Source organism: Protomyctophum parallelum (genome assembly GCF_964188405.1).
Source record: "Protomyctophum parallelum genome assembly, chromosome: 12".
Classification (NCBI taxonomy): domain Eukaryota; kingdom Metazoa; phylum Chordata; class Actinopteri; order Myctophiformes; family Myctophidae; genus Protomyctophum; species Protomyctophum parallelum.
In genome coordinates this window covers 42,560,771-42,584,261 of record NC_139712.1, presented here as the reverse complement: position 1 = coordinate 42,584,261, position 23,491 = coordinate 42,560,771, and the positions used below count along the sequence as shown (strand labels likewise).

At 42.7% G+C, this 23,491-nt stretch overlaps 1 protein-coding gene across 1 annotated transcript in view; it reads left to right on the top strand.

Annotated features, from left to right (window-relative positions):
• Positions 1-23,491, top strand: part of dlgap1b (discs, large homolog-associated protein 1b) — a 94,901-nt gene that overhangs the window by 38,555 nt on the left and 32,855 nt on the right. Inside the window, exons 4-5 of the mRNA XM_083778042.1 lie at positions 2,601-2,778; positions 5,477-5,750. Of these exons, the coding sequence (XP_083634168.1) occupies positions 2,601-2,778; positions 5,477-5,750 (452 nt within the window). The remainder of the gene's footprint in view (positions 1-2,600; positions 2,779-5,476; positions 5,751-23,491) is intronic.

Sequence of the window (23,491 nt, the reverse complement as noted above, 5' to 3'; positions counted from 1 at the left end):
ATATATATATATATATATATTATATATATATATATATAAAAGTTAAAATGAAAGAAAATGTTGCAGTGAGGATGAAGTGGTGCAGAGTAAGCAGAACCTTTTTTCCTTTGATAGACTCTCTTCCATATTCAGTAGTATAGCCTGGAGCGGCGTCTGTGCTTTTTGCTGAGACGGATTCTCAAGCGGACCTCCTTGACATGTACAGGAGTCTGCACTTCCCTTTTCCCATCTCAGTGCATACGATTCTTGCAATCCGATTCTTGTACCCCCTTTTTCCTTTCACACAACCCCTAAGTTATTATACTCCAACAGCCAAGAATGACTAATCTGGCTCGCTTTGCTGCGGTCGCCACGCTCTATTTTAAGGAGAACATGCATAATTAAGGCAGACTGGACCTGAAGGGATAGAGTCATATAAGAGAGAGAGAGAGAGAGAGTGTGTGTGTGTGTGTGTGTGTGTGTGTGTGTGTGTGTGTGTGTGTGTGTGTGTGTGTGTGTGTGTGTGTGTGTGTGTGTGTGTGTGTGTGTGTGTGTGTGTGTGTGTGTGTGTGTGTGTGTGTGTGTGTGTGTGTGTGTGTGCGCGCATATGCATGTGCGCGTGTGCATGCATGTGACTGTCTGTCTGTCTGTCTGTCTGTATGTCTGTCGAAACGCGTGTGTGCGGCTGTGTCCGCATTTTAGACATGGGCTTGGGGAAATAAAAAGGGCTGTTAGTTCATGTTCATGTCAAGAGTAGAGCAGAGTAGAATTGGTTGTAACCGTGCTCTTCTCTTTCTGTACTGTCTGTTCTCGGAAGTGTGCACACATACTCCACTACACACACACACACTCCGCTGTTAGTGTAGCAGGCCGCCGAGTTCATGGAGAGGAAAGCTAGTCAGCCTTTTTAAGTTAGGCTTACCCTGATTAATTAAATGTTTTGCTTGCATTCACACGCTCCCAATGCCACATCACACGCAAGCACGCACGCACGCACGCACAGAGGTGCTGTACGCCCCCTCATCTGCAGGTGAAAGCTAAAGCTAAGTGTGTGTGTGTGTGTGGTGTGCGCGTGTTAATATGTGGCCTTGGGAGCGTGTGAATGCAAAACCTCTCTTTCTCTCTCTCAGAAATCTTGTATCTCCAAATGTCTACTATGTATTTTTGTCATTTAATGCCCTACTTTAAATTGTCATATTGTACAGCTAAACTAGTGCAAATAGCCGATCACGATGCATAGATCTGCTATTTATTTCCATTTCCTGAAAAGTAACATGCCGTTTTGGATATGGTGCTCATTATTGTCTCCACCAGGCCAAAGGCATGTGGGGAGAGTATGTTTTGCACTCCGTCCGTCCGTGTGTCCGTCCGTGTGTCCGTCTGTCCGTGTGTCCGTCCGTGTGTCCGTTAGTAGCTAATCTCGGCCACCGTTAACCCGGTCGATGCCAAATTTTGCACACACACTCCCTGGATGCCAACGATGAACCTCTGCCCCAAACTTTCCAGAACGGCCTGTTATAGCGCCACCAGGAGGCCGCTTTGTGCAAAACAAGTTTTTGCACAGTACACCTACAGATTTTGTCCAAACATCACGCAAATTGGTACACACTCTCTCTAGAGCCATTCAACGAAACGGGTCTTTCAGATTTATCAGACTCCATCCTGATTGGTTAAGATTGGCTTCCAAAGTTCACAGGAGTGCTCAGTTTCAAACAAAATGCTGCAAATCATGAACACATCGCGTGATTTCCGTGAAATTGTGCACCCACATTCCCACTAGGCCGAGGACGAAATGCCACATGAACAATTTCAACTCAGCCTCAAGGTGGCGCTATAACTGGCCGAAAAGTGTTTTTACCTCTAACTGCACGGATCTGTGGATAACTTTGTATGCCAACTCCCTAGAGGCCAAGGAAAAACCTTTGTCTGGAATTTTTCACATCTGCTCTTTATAGCGCCACCAGGAGGCCGACATATGTAAAACACATTTTCTATTATTACTCCTTCAGATTTTATCCAAATTTCACGCAAATCGGTACACATGATATCCATAGTCATGTGATCAAGACAGTTTTCAGGAGTAGCAAATGGCCACAACTCGGCAGCGTCCCATTGCGATGAAACTGTGCACGCATATTCCCACTAGGCTGAGGAAGAATCCTGGTGGAGACCTGTGCCGATTGGCACTTTATCTAGTTGATGATGTTTCTTCGTGTGTGAGGTCTTTACCCTCCCCAACTACGACTTTGCTGCGTGTCAATCTCTCTCTCCCTCTCCCTATTTCCTGTCAGTCTACTATACCAGGGGTTCTCAACCCCCCGGGGTCGCCAAATTATTATTATTTTTGCAACTGAATGGCTGGATAATAGAAATTAAGAGTTTACATAGTACACCTCATGAGACATGGCCAAAGCATTTCCGGGGGTCCCCATTCAAAAACGTTGAGAACCCCTGTACTATACTATCAATAAAGGCAGAAAAAAGCCCCAAAAATATGATTTAAAAAAAATATGGCTGAAGTCGTCCTTTAATTGCTTGAGCTGCCTTTGGCGGCGAAATTTCCCCTTGGGCGACCAATAAAGGTCATATTAAGGTCTTTCTCTTTCTCTCTCTTGTGGCAGGATCTCCACGGAGCACTCTCCCAAGCTGCAGATCCGGAGCCACAGCTATCTGCGGGCAGTGAGCGAGGTTTCCATCAATAGGAGTCTGGACAGCTTGGACCCAGCAGGGCTGCTGGCCTCGCCAAAATTCCGCTCGCGGAACGAGAGCTACATGAGAGCCATGAGCACCATCAGCCAGGTTGGTTGAACCCTCGGGAGGCCACACTGTTGTCAGAGCCATACGTCTCCCTCTGTCCCTTTCCCTGTCCCTGGCCCTGCCCCACGTTAACCCCTACACAGGCTGTGCTTTCTCAAAGTGGGATGGCTGGACGGACCCCCGTAATCTGTTTAACCATTTTAATCCTATATTCATCGGTTATTTGAAAATAGCTAAGCAAAGCAAAGCAAAGTTACTATGTTTACCCAGGCTAACTGGACTAAGCTCAAGAACTTGTTTACAGCCAGGCCCTGCTCATAGAACATTTCATGGTAGAGGTTCAATGACTTGCTCAAGGGCACTTCAGCGGTGGTAATTTTAACGTGCCGGTCCGGGGATACGAACTAGCGACCTTCCGATATCAAGACCGCTCCGCAAACCGTTCGGCCACCGCTGCCCCTAAAGCTCACAACGTGTCACATCGCTACACGTTGTGTGAGCATGTAGAAAATATGAAAACTTTTGACTACAACGCAAACGTATGGAGATCCCCGGGACAAGATTCATATTAATTTGAAGGTGCTTGACTTTAATTAGGTGCTTGACATTAATTCTCAAATTAAAATTTGAGGAGGCAGTGGGTGAAGATATTCCATTGCCCTAGATTAAACACCGCTCACACACTACCAAGGTTTCAGCTATAGGCATTTTCCTGGCTGGCCAACGTGACAGACAACATTTTATTATTCCGGCCAGGTCTCAGCCATAATTTAATACATGTCACGTGCGGGTTACGTGAGTGTGCACCACCCAACCGATTGCTACATCTGAGTATCGCAGCATGCTTTTGCCACAGATGCACTGCATGAACTGCTGATTATGTAAGTAGGCTAGTAACTTACATACTGGTAAGCTTTCTCATAGTGTCGTCATGTTCACACATGATGCCAGCATAGTTAGTAACTTGCCTGTGTTCTTCCATGACTTTCCAAAACGCTGTCTCCATGTCATTCACAGTGGCACTGTGAGCTTGTAGATTGGCTCCGTTCACCACAATACACCATGGTACAACGATACATACAGTATATCAGGCAACAGGCCCCCGTATGAGTCTGTGTCTTGTGTATATTGTGAGGATCTGCGCTGGAAGGCAAGACAGCTGGCTGTCGGAAGAAAAAACACTGATTCGCCAGTCAATGTTTTCTCATAAAAAAATATATATCATTTTTATTGTTGAAAATGTACTGTAGTGTAATGTTGTGTTACTTTATCTGATATCCAAATAACCTAATACAAATTTTAAATGTACTAGCAATTGTAATACTATTGTGGAACAAGGCAGCTGAGCAATGTGGCCGGTGATCATTGTGGATCAGCTGACCAATGTGGCCGGCGCTACTCGCCAATTGGCGAGTATAGCGGTATATACTGGCTAACGGAAACCGTGTACACTACTGTACACGTAGCTTATTAAGTCCAACCACCTTCCGATATTCTTTTACTATATTATCTTTCTTGAGCTAGGCTGATTAGAGGCTTATTCAGAAAGGCTAATTAGACGGTAGGATGTGCAGCCCCACGCGCCCATGCATAGTGAGTGTTTATGCACACACACATATCATTGGACCGACTCATATCATTGGACCTTATTGAATTGGCCTTTTCTGGAGGAAACCTTGTATGTCCAAAAACATTACTTTTGAAATGAAATGAGTTAGCATTGCTACAATTGCATGTATAGAATATGCAAAATCCATGTATCTCACTGCTTGCCAGTGTCTCTTTTCAGCATTTTGTAAAATATTCAAGTCCTCAATCAAACATTCATACATCAAATGCAACTCCAAGTGCTGAACATAAGAGATGGAAATAAAAGCAGGTAAAAAATAACATGAACTATTAATAAAATAATAATAATAAAATAATACAAAATACAATAGATTAAAAATAATAGTCCAGACTACTATTGATAATACACTTAATTGGCATGGGAACAGACAAAACTAAAAACTAAAAAAAACACTGGTAGTATCAAAGTTTAAACCCTGTTGACCATATGCAGACCGCATCCATCTTGCCAGCAAGGTGCTAACTAGGTGCAACTTCCCATTGACAGCCCATTCATCCAAACAGAATAAAGTCCTATTCTTTCTACTAGAAATTCTGTGCAGGTTATATTTTGTCAGAGTTTGGAAGCGCTTGTTATCAGTAAAGCAACCTATGCTGCCTCCTGCATTATGTGCAAATTCAAAACAGGTGGTACGCATGGGCCGTTGAGTGATCTTCAACGAGCACTTCCAAACTCCAACACTTAGGAGAAAGAAAAATCACCCCTGAGTTGTGGACTAACTCTAACCTAACGCTGCCAGATCCAAGAAGCTTGCTACACAAATTTGTTTCACAGCTTATTGGGATCTGGGATCTCGGAAGCAAATTCGATGACGTGGCTGTTCCTTTTTTTCAAGATACTTGGTAGATGATTGGATGGGACCGTCTGTCTATCACCGTGTGGGCGTGCAAACACAACCAATCATATTGACTTGTCTATATTATATAGCTTCACATCCGGTTTTGCACATATCCCGCCCTTAGCTCACGCTGATTGGTTCGGTACGGAGCGGATCGGTGTTAGCTGAACTCCCTGAGAGATCCCAGATGGAAGCTGTGTTGGGGAACATGGTTACCCAATACCGCCCCCATCTGGCAGCGTCAGGTTAGACTAACTCCCCCCCCCCTCCAGGTGAGCGAGGTGGAGGTGAACGGGCAGATCGAGGCAGTGTGCGAGGCGGTGTTCAGCGAGATGGAGTCGCAGGCGGTGGACGCCCTGGACCTGCCCGTGCCAGACGGCGGCTGCTTCCGCATGCGCAGCCACAGCTACGTGCGCGCCATGGAGAAGGGCTGCTCCCAGGACGAGGAGGACGGGGGCACCACCGTGGTGCTGTCCACCAGCACCCTGAGGGCCATCTCGCCCCCTCGGACGACCACCACGGTCAGGACCATCCAGAGCAGCACAGGTCGGTGGACGTGCACTATACGGCCGATTGCATTATTGTTATTATACTTGTGAATTGGGATCTCCCGTTTTTGCTTTGCTCCCCGATCCGATTCCGATCATTTGATTTTGAGTATCTGTCGATAGTGATTTTTCCCGGTCCGATATTTATATTTTTATAGAACACTTATGCCATATCACAATAGTACAATTGTTACGCACCTTCGTCTAGGGTGAAGGAATATAACATAATGTGCGAGGAGACAGGGTTGAAAAGAACTTTAGTTTATTGGTAGTAGCTCTTTTCTTTGTCAACAGAGACAGGATTCAAATCCTTGTGCTTTTCAGTTCACAAACAAGTATTGGCTTCAGGGTGCGGTTTACATCTTAGCAAAAATATCTATCTAGAAAATAAAGGTTTACCCCTAACTCAATCCCTAACCAAGAACAAAAATACAATACTAAACCCTAACTAACTAACTAACACCCTTACAAAAGGACAGTGGGTTACATTAGACAAATACTACAGATAGAATAATAATAATCGTTGCACCCTGGGTGGTGGTAGATGACTCTCCAACTCCTGCCGACTGCAGTGAGCTGGGCTGGGGGGGTGGAACGTCTCTCGAGCTCCGCAGCCCTGGTACAACGTTGTAGCGTCTCCACTTGGAGCAATGGTGCTGGATATCATCCAACTCACATCCAGAGGAGAGGTTAGTTAGTTAGTAACTAACCTAACTAACAGAATTACAATAAAGAAAAAAACAAAAAGGGACCCAACACCCTTACAAAAGGACAGTGGGTTACATTAGACAAATACTACAGATAGAATAATAACAATAATAATAACAAACTAGGGTTTTACTCTTAAAGGGAACAAACAGATAACAAAAGGAGCTAAGGCAAAACTTACAGAACAAAACAGAATCGAAGTCAAAGAAACTAAAACAAACAAAAGCAAACAAAAGGGCAGACAAAAGGTGGAGGACAGAGGAACCGAGTCTCTGCTGCAAACTGCTGTCGTCCTCTCCACAGTCAGGACAGACTGAGCACATTTATAGACAGCAGGGCCATTACCCAGCTGCTGGGAACCAATGAGGAATAAGGGCCAGGTCCAGGTAGGACCTGTCATGATTGCAGCCACCTGCTTTCAATTGACCAGTCAAGTCATCAGCACCACACCCATTCTCTACATTCTCCATTCACCTCCATTCAATACCTTACATGAAACACAGAAAGAAACAAATTATAATACAAGCCATCCACAGAAGACCAACATTTCCATACTATAAATATTATTCACAGCTCAACTAATTATCATCATAACAATTAACCATCACAACATCAATAACAAATACTCAGAAGGACCATGGTCCGTAACAACAATATCCAAAATCACAGACAATATCCAGTCTAATATCATGATATGGATATAACATTGATACTACGGATTGTCCCGGTCACTTTTTTTGCTCTTGATCCGATTCCGATCATGATGTGATCGGCCCCGATTTCCGATCACCTGATCGGATCGGGAAAAAGGTTTCCACATATGAGGTTTCCACCAAACAGAAATGGAAGACTTGTCATTTCTAACCCTATAGCTGAAAACAGCCGATCTATAAGCTATAAGCGTCACACGGCAGCACGATGTGAGTTTATTTTCAGTGTGCGCAATTATGAATAAATCAGGGCCCTAAACCATCCTTTTTTTTCTTTTTCTTTTTTTATACCAGAAAACAACATTTCTCAAATTCTATTTGCATAATTATAATTGTTGAACAAACACAGGCATGCACACGCACGCACGCATGCACACACACACACACACACACACACACACACACACACACACACACACACACACACACACACACACACACACACACACACAAACTACATACTTGTACAGTACACACACATATACCCACAGGCATGTAAGAACCCATATACTCTGGCCTTACAGATGCATATGTGAGGATGGCATAGGGAAGATGTACTGTATAATAGATGTGCAATGTGTGTGTAGGTCATGCATTATACACACCGTGTCCAACATCGGCATGGAATCATATTAATGAGTATTACGTGTACACATCCCGCAGGCTGTTTAAGTGTCTTCAGCCTACAGTGGTTTTTGCTGTAGTTTTGTCGGTTTGCACACTGCAACACACAACAATACACACAACAATCATGGTCAGGTTAAGCTGACCGGGGACTGGGAGTTAGTTTCACTCTGCCGGGGCTGACTGAAACTCTCCACATTGTGATTCATCTGACCCAGTTTCTGGCTCACAGTACAGCAGAATGATGAATTCCCGACCCATACATACACCCACACACCCACTGGCCCCCTGACACCCACACTCCTGGAAACACTGTCAACCTGGCGTGGCATGATGTGACGTCCCTATAGACCATTCATTCATTCATTCATTCATTCATTCATCCTTTTTTATTCTTTTTATTTTTTTCAAAACCATTACAAGACATAAATGAAAAATGTAATTGAAAAAATAAAAAAACACAGCCCCCTCACGCATTAGAAGGGCAATATCGGTCACCAGAACCAAGGACGGTGTTTTCAATAAATCTAACGTGGTTTAAATAGAATCGGAGAGAATAATACCTCGTCATGTCACCCCTGCAAATCAATAAACAGTTGAGTGCACCAGTATATTATTATTTATAAATCAATAAACATGTGCTGGCCTTATTATAGCCTAAATTATACTAATCATACAACTGTGTGCACTGCTCACCCTGCTATTGTTTTGTTGGAAAATGCAGTTTCGCCGAATGACTCAGACAGCCATTCATGTCAGCCCGGGACTTCATTGGTTGAAACACACAATGGATGGTGTAAAACACTTAAAGGGACACAGCTGGAAGAAACTGCAATCACTCAATGTTAATAGTATTTGTAGTAGATAACAGTAGCACAATTGGAAATTTGCACCCTATGGCCAGAAAAATAATTAAGTCTGTGTGTTTTGACTAGGGTTTGACTGGATTGCTAAATTCCTACAATGACCATAATGCTTTGGTGCACTGCCCCTCCTTGTAGAGAGGGAGGAGGCTGCATGGAGGTGTGACTTGTAGTCCAGACTCCAGGAAGGAAGTGAGACCACATTTTCATCATCACATAATCACGTAATTATGCCCATTATATTTTCACTCTTTTTTTATTCGCCCCAAACCTGGCAGACATTGAGGTCAATGTCAGCGAATTAACGTTGCAAAATGGCATTCGCTTGACTTTAACCCATTCTGACCGGGCACCCATTTTGGTGTCAGCATCATGTTATGCTTTAGCTATTTAAAAATAGCAGATCTACAAGCTCATATCGCGCCACCGAGTGGCGCGATACGAGCTTGTAGGTCTGCTATTTTTGAAAAATCGAAGAGCGACTGACATTTTTAGAATCTGATCTCAGGTCAGAATGGGTTCATCAGACCAGTGTGTGTCCGGCGGAAACCTGGTATGAATCTGATCTCAGGTCAGAATGGGTTAAAGGGTCCATCATTGACATTGACATTCTTTTACTATACTATAGGATTTGCTTCAAAGCTACAGAAGGATTTCCTGCTCCAACAGCTCAATACAATAACCCTCTAGGAAAGTGAGTGTGAATCATAGACTGTAACAAATAATGGACTAAGAGGACATAGATACAGAAACCTAGGTACATCATTGGCCGCTGCAGTTCATTGGAGCAACCCATCATATTGGAAAGGGCAGCCAAGCAGACTGTCTCTCCACCTACAATCATCACACCCTGAATTTTCACTGAATTTTCAACCCTTTTTCAAGCGGTTAAGTTTGTAACAAAATAGAGGTTTTCGGGCCGCTCTGCCTGTCACATCTAGTTGAGTCCGCATGCACATCGTAGACCCACACACACACAGGGTAATTAGTATAATTGTGAAGTGCGCAAATATCATCAATAATAGTTACCATACGGTCTGTAACTCTGAGAGTGTACAAACTGAGCATAACTCTGGGGACCTGTTTAGACTGCAGTCAAATCAGATTTATTTCACAAATCCCAGTGTGGAAGAAGACTTGAAACTTGCAATTGAAAACATTAGACTTTCTTCTACTGCAAATGGGGAATTAGTGGCACCATTATAGGCCATTAATGAGAACTTCCGCACCGGATTCATGTTTGACAACGGAACCTTGTTGCCGCCTGGTGTGAATATGAAGCATCCCAGACCCGTTAGCATGTCTCACATCTGTTGAGGAGTCAGTCAGTCGCACAGCTATTGATGATGAGTCAGCCAAAAGGAACAGTAACATCCTGTGCGGGTTTCATTTGAGTGTTCCATTGTGTAGTGCTTGGTCATCTCCATTGTTGTGTAGCGCCCACTAATATTGATCTATAAAGGGGGACTTTCAGAGAGCCTTCCCCTGAGGAGATAATGAAGACCATTCATCAGCTGAAGTGTTGTTGGAAACCATAGACTGTAAAAAATATGGACAAAGCGTTCCCCGGGTCTAACATGAACGTAAAATGAAGCCTGTAATAATATGCTAATTCCTGATGTAAGTCGCCATCTTTCTAGATCCGTTTGGTACCAGCTGGCCATTGGCTGGCTCCGTTTTGGACCAGCTGGTCATTGGCTGCCCAGACAACGAGGCGGGACTTCCCCCCTTCTTCTCCGTTGGTTTTTATTTTGACTCGAGTGGGAGGAGAAGACTCTTGAGTGGGAGGGGAATCCCGATCATAGACTGTAACGGTAGCCACGCCCCTCAGAACATACGCGACTTTATGGTCATTTTTTTAATTAATGGGACCATAATTTTCCAAAAAGAATATTATGACATTAGAAATGAGACTTTAAACTAGTGACTGGAAGAAGAAAGTATTCATGACCATGTTTATTAAGGTAATACAGTCTAGGTGAAGTTGGGCCAAAATACATGGGCCTCTATGGAGCTATGGGGCTTTTTGGGTCCAGTCCAGCGCCACAACAGGCCATTATATGAACTACCGATTTCAAATGAGGCTTCACGAAATATCTGGCTGACTGCCCCCCTGTTGGAAACCTGTGGACCCGTGCTGTAGGGTAGACACTCTCTACTACTGAGACCTAGACTCACAAAAAACAGATCTGTCCAAATCAGTACTGTATGTCTGTCTGTCACACCTTGAAGTAGGGGTGTAACGAATCGATATAGTAACTGTATCGAAATATAGATTTTAATTTAAAAAAAATCGTATTGTTTTACTTTGTATCGTATCGTTTTGCAATGGAAATAATCGTTATCGAATCGTTTTGCAATGGAAATAATACATTGTACAAATAGCCTACGAAGTACTTGTGCATTATATTTAGCATTTTTAAGACGAAACAAGAAAAAGACGGGTTTAATTACCGGTACCGGTAAATGGAACCAACTGGTTTCATTTCATATAGCTACACACGGTCTATGGATAATGTGTGTATTTTCTGTGTTCATGGCAAGGCGTGGGTTTGTCCATATGCGTTCAATGTGTACAATGTATATCTATTAATGCCAGAGAATCACTGTGTTTACTTATTTATGTCCATTACATCATTCCCTTGAAAAACCTTCAAGTTTCACACACATTTAATGTATTTGCTATATAGTTACTGTATCGATTTTCAATTATTGAATCGTATTGTATCATATCGCCATAATGAACCAATGTCATCCATGTATCGTATCGTCAACCATGTATCGTGATATGTATCGTATCGTTGCTAAAAATGTATCGTTGCACCCCTACCTTGAAGTGAGCAAGTTTATCAATATTCACTTAGATTACCGTTGATATTAAGGTACCCACATTAACCACTTGTGTAGACCAGTGGTTCCACTACTATTTTTATCCTTTTCATAGATGTCATATATAGTGTAATATTTGACAGCACTATCATCATTGTTGTGTAAATGTATTTTTGCATGTTTGTTTGTTTGTTTGTTTGTTTGATTGATTGTTTGTTTACACAATGTTGGACACATGTTAAATGTACATATTTAAGTATACAAATAGGAGAAGGGCACACACCAGTGTTGGTGAGGTGCCGCTGCTGGCCTTAGAACATAAAGAATAGCACACTCATAACCACAATGCAAAACAATATTTAAAAAGAGGAAATCAACATTTGACCTTCTTCAGGGAATGCGTCAGTGCTCCTGTTGTTTCAGTCCATTCAACCTCCTCTTGTGTGTTGGATTGTGAAGACGCTCCTAGCAAGACACTTCATCAAGCAACGGTATTGCGTGCCGAGAACAGCTGATATACAAGCTGGAGCACAAATTGGGCTTGCTGGGCTGCAGCTGCTCGAGCAAGAATAGCTCTGGTACCGTGATCATAGAGCGCTCCCTCCGTTCTTATGGCAGCGACTGGAGTGGTTTTGTAGGACAAAACGGCATATGAAGGTTTGATGGAGAATTGTTACACGTGAGTGCAGTGACCACTTTTCCATTGCATCTCATGAGCGGTGGGGTTCATGTGCTGCTGGCCTGCACGCACATTCTGCTGCTTATCGGCGTGCCCTCGTCTGTGCGACCTCGTCTATTGTGAGTCACTAGACCAACACCACACTGTTTCCTCACTCAGTGCTATAGAAACCAGTCCTCTGATTGGCTTGTGTAGGTGGAGGCAAACATTGTGATGTGATGCGTTGTAAAAACATATTTTTTGAGAAGTTTGTATCATTATTAGTTTACGTACTGTACGTATATTTTGACATCAATACATTTACTCAAGTAACTTCAATACAGGCCTTTTGACTTATAACAGAGTTTTTTTTTTTAAATAGTGGTATTGCTACTTTTAGCCAACTTAACAACGTAACAAAACATCACTGGCGTAACACTGGCGAAAAGGTGAACTTCCAGTCTTGGCATGATAATTATGAGGCAGCTGTGTGTGGGGAGTGGTGTGCTGTGCTTATAGGTAGTGTAACAGTAGGTACAGATTACTGTCATAGCCATGCTATGGGGCTTTCCATCACCCCCCCCTAAACCCACTCCCTCACCTCAAGTCCTCGCCAAGTCACGGTAATTAATAATCTGTCGCTTTACTCTCCTCCTGGGGAGAGCAGTCAGTGTGCTTCAAGTGGAAGACAGAGAGTAGGGGGGGGGGGTTGAACTCGGACAGTCAGGGGTCTAAATGTCGCCCTCTGCTGCCCTCTCTGTTGCACAAAATAATTGAGGTAGTCAGTCAGTGGAGGGCAATGTGCTCACTGCTCACACACACACACAAACACAACACGTGTGTGTGTGTGTGTGTGTGTGTGTGTGTGTGTGTGTGTGTGCGTACACGCCCGGCGCCACACTGATTAATTAAATTGTGTGTGTTAATTAATTTGTTAATTAATATAGATATGACAGTGTAAATGTTGACCCTTTGCATAATGATTTGACAGATTTATGCTGAGGATTTTAATGTGCATGTCATCATCAGAAAAAACTGCCCATATTCATACCTGCTAACAGCTTCCTCGGGTCCTGTCGGCTCCAAACCCACAACTTACTTACTGGTAGAGGTGCTCTGATCAGGTTTTTTGGGACCGATCCTGATTGTTTTTCTCACGATCGTCCGATACCGATCTTATGCACAGATCTTGTGCATAAGGGGAACATTGGAATATCTCTAAAATTATTATATGTCATAAGCCTATGTCAAAACCATTCCTGCGTGTGTGGGGAGGAAGGGGAGACTGTTTAGGCCTGTCGCAAAGATGAAAAACGATATTATACTATATATCTGATTGACTTTTATACCACTTAAATGGTATAAAAGATTGATTTCTCCAGATCGAGTAAATATAGCCGATCGAGCCATTTGGAGTGAATATCCGACCGATCGGAGCACCTCTACTTACTGGGTGAGCCACGTCGGACGGCTGGAGAATTCTCATTGTACAATAAATTCATGCAGAGAAAAATGCCTGCATGAATATGCATCATCATGTTTATTTCTCTCTGTTCTTCCATGATCTAAGCCTGTAAGAAACACATATGTGGCCGTGTGTGCACACAGACACCCAAGCACACATTTTGCACGCACGCTACTGGAAGGTTGGGGGGTGGGGGATGTACAGGGAAATGCACATCTTGTTTTATTTAGTACTAGTAATACTTGAGTATTTGTGGTTTATGGGAGTTTTCTACTCACGCAAACCACTACAAATCACACCCTCCCTCACATAGGAGAAATACGGTACAGCAGCTTCTTGCTCCGGCCCGTCGGGCTGCTGCTGTTGTTGCGGACAGCCAGTCCATTACTATTGATGATCGTTTAAATCGTGAGGAAGGTGAGAGCTGAAAGGAGGATATGGTGCTTTGATCTTCTCCCTTTGAACATCAAGTAACTGGCTGCTATCGTCTTTCAATCCCCCCCCACCACCACCACACATACAGTACACACACACACACGCACACACACACACACACAGGCACATGAATATATTAGCTTCCAAGAACAGGCTACTCTGATAGATTAGTTTAAAGGTGTTTATACTGCTTTGATATGCATTGCTGTGCATACTGGCATGTACTGTACACACAGATACACACACACACACACACACACACACACACACACACACACACACAAACACACTTGTTGCATTGCGACTTGTAGATCAGCAATTACTGGCGAATGTCCCCCCCACCCAGAATAGGTGACGCTAGGGTTCAAGTGGTTAACAGAAACAGGTTTACAGAAACTGGAGCAGATCAACTTTATAAAGCTCCAGAAAATCAACAATAGTCGGTTAATGTGAGTCTTCCATTGCGTTGAGCTCTCAACTATTATAAAGTATAGCCAGCACAACATAACAACTTCCAGACCAATCACATTGCCCGGAGCGAGTCTCGGTGACCACCGTTTTCGGTGGTGAGTAAATACAGAGAAAATGGCTGGGGAGAGCGGTGGTTTTCTCTTCACCGCGGCTCAGTGACGTCATGTTGTAGTTTTCGGTGATAGCGGTGGTCACCTCATCACCGAAAACTCAACTATGAAGAGAGAATTTTGAAGAGAGAAATGAATGTTAAACCATCCGCATTACTTTATTTAAGTCTACATAATTAGAGAATGTAAAATAATTGTTATTTTGATCAATGTTTGTCTGATATCTCTCCTAATGTTACCACATCAATACAGCACGAAATCTTATCCAACGACAACTAAATATTCAAAGTATTTTGTTGTGTTTTTGCACCCATTCTGCACATAAATTGGCGACATTTGAGAAACTGCTGACCCCGTTTTGTTTTGAAAACTCCAGGACCACACTTTTAAAGTCCAAGAGCCAGGCCAAACTCTCAGCTTTTGTCTGAGCTCACACTCGGGCACGTGCATGTCTTGTGATGGCGTGAGTGGCGACACAGACAGACAGACAGACAGACAGACAGAATACCATGCTGTTGTGTGAGAGAGAGTGTTGTCTGCTAATTCTGTCATTTCATGTTTTGGGCACGTTCCTTTGGTCGGGAGCCCCACACGGAGTTGCACCACTTAGTTCACACGGGTGTGATTTTTGCTTCTGACAGAAGATAAAGACTAGACAACACTGCCCCCCTGTGCTTTCCTCTTGGTGAGAATGAATGGATGAACACACATGCATTGCACATGCACATCACACAGTCGGGCACACTGTGTGACAACGATCATCGCCATTCCTGGTAACCTTGGTGCGTGCGTGCGTGCGCGTGTGAATATCTTATTGTGTAGTAAATAGTTAGTGAAGATCAAACTGTAGTTCAGTAATATTACCATATGTGCAATGTCTTAAAACAAATACAGTACAAGTACTTTCTACAATTAAGTATTTTTGGGAAGGTTCTATACTTTAATTTAGTTTATGTATTTATCACGACTTTCACTACATTTAAAATAAGAAAAATGTACTTTTACTCCACTACATTAACATGGGACAACTCATTACTCAACTGCAAAACAATATATGAATATAATTGTCTCGGATGTCTCCTCATCATCATTACATTGTATTATTCAAAGGAGAACAACTTGCACTTTCATCGTCATGACAAGTTTGCCAAGTCGCCTGCAAAGGACGATACACAGACAGGAAACATCGTCTCGGCCACGACTTCGGCTGAGATACTTTCAGCAAACCTATATCGGTTCCTTTTCAGTGACATATCAACATATAGCACATCAGTTCAGTTCCTCCCTCCATCACATTAAGGAGAGAATTATCCATCTCCATCGCTATAGCTGCAGTATGTTTTACTTTGAGTGGAGTGATTCAATCACTCAATAGCATCCAGGGCTGAATGAGGGTCTAGCACTCAATTGATGATTCATGAAAGAAAGATTTATTTTCTATTATGGTATCCTTCCAAACACACCTTAAGATCTTGTGTCTGCATAACCGCCAAGTGCTCACAAACATGAAAACACTTTCATCTTGCCAACGTGCCTCCATTAGGCCTATTCTTCTCACAAACACACATCCGTGCCAGCTGGGACACATGCACAGCCCCCTTCCCCCCCACTCCCACACACACACACACACACACAACTTCCTATTTTCTCCATTTGTAAATCAAAGCCTGTGCACTGAAATTATCCTATCAAAAATAAATCTTTATTTTACTGTATGAATCATCAGTAGTAGTTCAAAACAAAAACATAGGATTGGGATCAGTTTGATAAAAAATAAATAAAATGGATTACCTTGATCCAACTATAGAGGCTTGGATTTGCAATGGATTACCAAAGCAAAACACACTTTAATTTAAACACGTTTCAATATACCGGTATTCAAATATGGGCTCACTTCCTTCCTGGACTACACTTCCCATAATGCTTTGGTGCACTGCTCCTCCTTGTGGGGGGAGGGCTGTTTTACTGAGACAACATCTAGTACAGTGCGCGTGCGTGCATGTGTGCGCGTGTGTGTGCACGTGAAATAAGTGTATGTATGTGTAGAAATGAAATATATGTACAAATATCACAGATTCAGTTATAGTATTTGGATTTGGAACATTTTATTGACTGATATTTTGTATTGATGGATAAATATGCTTTTTTTATTTTGTTACTGTTATTATTATGAATTATTTACTCATATATATTTTGCTTTATATTCTAAATTGTTTCTAAAATTTGAAGTAATACATAATTTGTACCACATTTATGGTTGATAACATTTGCATCTATTTTTGTCACTGGCTCTTGCCAACCTCACTATACATCCAAAGCCTCTTCAATATCACCTTGCTTAATGAAGTCCAAGAACTTCTCCCATATCTTATAGAATACAGTAGGTTTCTTCCTAATTACATATGTTAGTTTCTCATGTGCCAAACTTGTTGTTAAGTTCCTCAGCCAAAAGCCAATCGTAGGGGCATTGACATTCTTCCAAAATGGCCTGTAACAGGCAAAGATCAGTCATTATCTTTTCTTTACTATTTAGTGTACAATTTAATGGATAAATACTGAGTATACATAATTTAGGACAAAGAGGAACTGGACCTGATGTAATCTGAGAGACATAATGGACCTCAGACCTCCAGAATGTTTTAATCTACTCACATTCCCATAAGCAATGGAATAGTGTACCTTTACTGTATGTTCACTACATTTATAACATAAATCAGGAATGTTTGGATCGAATTTATTTACTTTCTCCGGGGTTATATAAATTATCATTATCCAATTATACTGAATTAATCTTAATCTAGTATTGATATAGTTTGTGTTTGTGCCTTAATCCTCAAATCCTTAATTCAACTTGCTATACTGCAGTGTTGTTTTCGTCGACTAAAACTAAGACGAAAAATGTGCGTCAAATACCTTTTTCCACTGACAAAAACAACTAAATGAAAACTAAGCTATGATGACTAAAACTAAGACTAAATATACTGACAATTTCGTCGACAAATAAAAACTAGACTAAAATGTCTAAAAAGGAAGGGACTAGTGGACAAGAGATCCACTATAAGTCATTTTACTCTTGGTTGCATGCTGAAAATAGCTGATCTACACAATAGCTGATCTGAGCTTGTAGATCGGCTATATGTGTAAAAGTGTAAAAACACTCATTACGACGGCATCAAGGCCCACCAAAACACATTTTAGTCGACACCTGTAGATTTAGTCGACTAAAATCTTATGACATTTAGTCGACTAAAACTAGACTAACATGAAGACATTTCCAGGTGACTAAAATATGACTAAAACTAAATGAAGTTTCAGTCCAAAGACTATGACTAAACTAAAATAGAAAATTGCTGCCAAAAACAACACTGCTATACTGTCCAGCTCCAGCTATTCATTCATATCCACTAGGTGGCTATAGTAGGATTAGAACTATCCATGGTTCACATGACGCTCGTATACTTCATGAGTGTCATGGCGCAACTTCAGCCTGTTTTTTGCGACTGCTACATTTACAGAGCAAACGTGTATGAATCTGGATCAAGGTGATCCTATCCTGATTTCTTTGAACTCCTGGTACAACATCTGGATGGATTGTCTGTTCCTGGATCACAAAATATTCATTTTCAAAATATTCATTTTCAAAATATTCATTTTCAAAATATTCATTTTCAAAATATTCATTTTCAAAATATTCATTTTCAAAATATTCATTTTCAAAATATTCATTTTCAAAATATTCATTTTCAAAATATAATGAAAATGAATATTTTGTGATCCAGGAACAGACAATCCATCCAGATTATTCAGCCCAGAATGCTCTGTTGAGAGCATCTTTTTATTCATATAGAAAGGGAGGGGGGGGGGGTATCCACCCCTGACAGTAACTCAATGGCTCGAGCGAGCGGAAGTTGAGAGTGATCTAAAATGTGATGTCAGGGTTGACGGACTTGACGCATGTTACGCACATGACGTCACTGAACGCTGTCCACCTCCATGAACGTGCTGCAGTTCCAATTTTGGCCAGTATAGGTAGTGGCAGCTTCAACGTTGGACAGCCCTTCTGGGGGCTTGGCCGGCCCTCCCTTAGAGTATATATGAATAGAGAAGGCACCTAGAGGAAACCCTGAGGCGAAATGGACATAGTGGCCGAATGAAGGTATTGCAGCCTGGCCCCAAACACATGAACGCGCTGTCCGTTGACTATCATTGTAGGCCTACACGTTCACGACGGACGACGCTCGTGCACGTTCAACGGCAGCACGTTCATGTGTTTGGGGCCACTCACCATTGCAATCCGTCCCAGAATGCACTCTGTTCCTACCAGGAAGGAGGAGTGAAATCGCCTCATGCGCTTTTGAGCAACTTAATGCAAGTGGATGGAAGGAGAACTCGGGTGTCTTCTCTATTCATATATACTCTAAGGGCCCTCCCCATAGGCAGAGGAGAGCAGGCAGTTGCCTAGAGAGCACCATGAGGGAAGGTGGGCACCCACCAAGCATGTTTTTCTTCTTTGTTTTTGAAGAAGAAGAATCCTGCCTATAGGGCATCAAATTGCTCAGGGATGGCACTGTCAATCGGTGAGAGTGGCATAGATAACCTGCCCCATCCCATAATTATGGTTCAGGTCCCGCTAATATATTGGCCTACCAATGAAGGATTTTTAAATTAAAAATTTGAATATTTTTTTAAACACAAATCTTGGGGTTTGGTGTGTGTGTGTGTGTGTGTGTGTGTGTGTGTGTGTGTGTGTGTGTGTGTGTGTGTGTGTGTGTGTGTGTGTGTGTGTGTGTGTGTGTGTGTGTGTGTGTGTGTGTGTGTGTGTGTGTGTGTGTGCGCGCGTGCGTTGCGGGGGGCAGTGGCACTCGTGCACAGCGCCGACCGGCAAGGCGATTTTAACCCAGCCCGGCGGAGATATACCGGTATGCTAATGCTATGCTCTCCTCTCAGACTCGGCAGCGGACAGTGCAACTTTGTAGTTTAATGTATCTGTATTGGTGTTGCTATCGGCGTCGCTAGCGTTGAGAAGCGAAGCGGGTGCCTGTGCCTGGAGCCGAGGACGGCTGGCTGGCTGGGCGGGGAGACGCGCACATCCTGAAATAAGATCAAATGTCGTCAGACTCTACTGAGGGGAGAGACGAAAGGGAGAGCGAGTGCAATCATATGACCAAGAAAACGCGTGGCGTTTGCTACCATTATTATTTCTTTTTACAGTAGACTGGCCAACATGTGTGACTACTGGATCCGCCTTTGTGAGTAGCTCAGCTCAGCTGTCTTTGTGAACTGAAAACGCGGTGTTGTGGTGGTTTGTTGTGCCCCTGTTGGCCAGAGGGGATGGCATGATGACTTGTGCCCATCCCAGTGTTTCTGCTTACTCATGCCTCAGGCAGACCTGCTACATCGAGGAAGCGGCTGCGGCGATCGTTTCATTTCGAAGTTGTTTGTGTAAAAATAATTAGGCGACATCGAGACCACCTTATCAAAAATCTTAGCCTCCTACTTGGTGACAAGTTTTTGAAGTAGCTTAGCCTACTACTATTAAACAACTTATTTGGGCTATTGTGAGAATTAGTTCATAAACAATGTATTAAATTATAAACCAGTGAATATGATTATTGAATCAATTAATTATGGATGATTTAGGCCTATACAAAGTATTTTGGTAGTTACATTTTCCTTCAATATAGAATTTCTAGGATATCAAACAAAAGCTAAATCTTAGCTCCAGTTATCTTTGATAACTGGATTTTGTGTTTAGATACTGATACTCCCCCTTCATCTGTTGATAGTATGTTTATTGTCACTGTATGAAACATTTGTTATGTAAATTATGTTTAATTGTTTATGCATCCACTTATAGCACACATGGCAGCATCAACAAAGAAATACATTAGTCTGTCTATAGTCAAGTCATCAGACTGATCAGAGTCATTATTGTCTCCACCAGGCCGAAGGCATGTGGGGAGAGTATGTTTTGCACTCCGTCCGTCCGTGTGTCCGTCCGTGTGTGTGTGTGTGTGTGTGTGTGTCCGTGTGTGTGTGTGTCCGTGAGCAGCTAATCTCGGCCACCGTTAACCCGGTCGATGCCAAATTTTGCACACACACTCCCTGGATGCCAACATGAACCTCTGCCCCATAATTTCCAGAACGGCCTGTTATAGCGCCACCAGGAGGCCGCTTTGTGCAAAACAAGTTTTTGCACAGCACACCTACAGATTTTATCCAAACATCACGAAAATTGGTACACAGTCTCTCTAGAGCCATTCAACCAAACGGGTCTTTCAGATTTCTCAGACTCCATCCTGATTGGTTAAGATTGGCTTCCAAAGTTCACAGGAGTGCTCAGTTTCAAACAAAATGCTGCAAATCATGAACACATCGCGTGATTTCCGTGAAATTGTGCACCCACATTCCCACTAGGCCGAGGACAAAATGCCACATGAACAATTTCAACTCAGCCTCAAGGTGGCGCTATAACTGGCCGAAAAGTGTTTTACCTCTAACTGCACGGATCTGTGGATAACCTGGTGGAGACCTGTGCCCAGAAGGGCACTTTTTCTAGTTTGACTATGATTGCAGCACAGTATATATATATATCTTGAAATATGAAAATAAGGGGAGACCATGGGATATACTGTATCCCATATAGCCCATATCATACTTGGCACCATCAGTTAGGCACGTTTTACCACATTTTATCTTAGACAGTAAAATAATTCAGGCAATTTCTTATCCATTAATACTCCGTTTAACAATTTAACACTGTGGGTTTTACTATATAGGCCTCTATGGCAAAGCGTTTTCCCTCCCCATGCCGTGACGTGTGAGTGGGTCCACTGTGACCAGATGCTTGCTCTAGCCCTCCAGTGAGTCATGGTAGTTCAGTTGGCGAATGCTTCTGACCAACTTCCGGCTACCGGCCTATTTCTGAGTTTGGTCTTTGATGTGAAACAGCAGGTGCAGGTGACTTAAATTGCTTTCAGCCTGGCTGGCACGGCATCACAACATCAACAAAGGTCTCTGCGGAGTGGCAGGCATTTTAGGCTGTAGCCTACTGTATAGTAGTTCACACAGGGTTCACTCCGGGCTTGCTTGAGTGAACATGAAGGAGTTTGTGTAGCAGCCAATTTTGATGAATTGAACAAGGTGGACCCTCTTGTAAACAAGTGTAATGCTTAATTGGGTCGGCCATTCACAGTTAAGTCTTTGTATTGAGTTCGTGCTTGAAATGTACTGTACTTCTGCAAACTGTTCATAAATATTTCAATCAATCAATCAATCAAAGCCCCAGAGAGAGAGAGAGAGAGAGACAGAAGTCATGGGAAGTAATATCAGAGGTGTCGGATACTGTTCATCAGTGGCAGGGCATGCCGGGAAAAGAGGGTCCCTAATTCCCGATGGTGTGTTATAGTTAGATGACAGGTCGGTGAACTCTCTTCAGTGGGCTATCTGTGCCGTGAATGAGTCGTGACATGTCCACGGTTCAGCTGGTGCTTAGTACCGATGCTAGCTCGTTTTCCCTTGCTATTTTCAGACAGCCTCATCATGAGATTCATGAGACCCTCCAGACTTGCACACACTCACAGAGGGTAACGCCCATGCATACTAGTACAGCACACACGCTCTGGCAATCGAACTAGGCCATAGTAACGTGAGGCACGTCATTGCTATCTATATGCTGAAGCCTGTCCTCCTGAGTATGTGTGGCGTGGTATGAGGTTCATATGTTAACACGTTCCTCAAAGATGGTCTGAGTCATAGCCGCCCTCATTTATCAAGCCCTTAAATGAAATAAAATAAAATCTCATCAAGAGATAATACCAGGGTTGGTTTGTCAGACAGCAATAATCACACAGTGGCCATTTGCTGAAAATTTTGGCTTTTAAATCATTAAATGTCTCTTTTCCCGTCACATACTGAATTTTATAATTTGAATTTGTGTGGCTGTCATAATTTCCCAGAAACAAGCTTGCGTGGCTGACCAAAGTTGGTTTATGATTAAATGAAGACTATAACATTGATTGATGTGAACCGGGTTTATTAACATTAACGCGTGAATTCACATTTCCATGTGTCTTCTGCAGAAGACTCATGAATCAAGACCAGGATGGTTTACCAGGCTAACAAACATCAACATCTGTGTGTGACTGTGCCTCCGAGCTCAGACAAACTAGCAGACACAAAGTTGCCAGATTGCCAGCCATGTTGGTTTGAGCAACTTGGAAAAAACACATCTGTTCTCTGCCAGATGCTGCTTCTTTTTTTTGTTTGTTGAGTGAGCTCTCAAGACACAGGCAGGACGCTTTAGGGAAGTTGTTTGTCTGTTTCTCACATCCTCCTCACATCAGATTCATGTTGTATGCCAATCCCTTGTTTATCCCTTGTTTAGCCGCTCAGTTTCATAATATGGCTTGCACTGTTCTCTTTCTCCGCTCAGCGCTCACTCTCCTAATATCTCCACCTCCTTTGGTAGTAACATCTGTTTTTCACAGCTTGCTAAAAATTACACTCTCTCTCTCTCTCTCTCTCTCTCTCTCTCTCTCTCTCTCTCTCGTGTATTAGGTAAATGAAGATGTGTTGAACTTGATATTGATACAAAGCTTTGGTATTTGCCACATTGGGCCAGTGTCTGTTAACCACTTTCAGCTCGGGATGTCACTAGACTTCATTGACTTGTTTGACAGCACTGTCTATCATCAGTGTTAATGTTTGTTCACACATGATATTTTCTAATAATATGTTGGATATGAATGTGTATGTTCAGACATTTAACCCCTTAAACCCTCAACACTTTGCAAACTTGACCTTTGACTCTGTCCTCCGTCTGCTCTTTCCACCCCTCTACACCAAACCTCTTTGCCGAAAATGC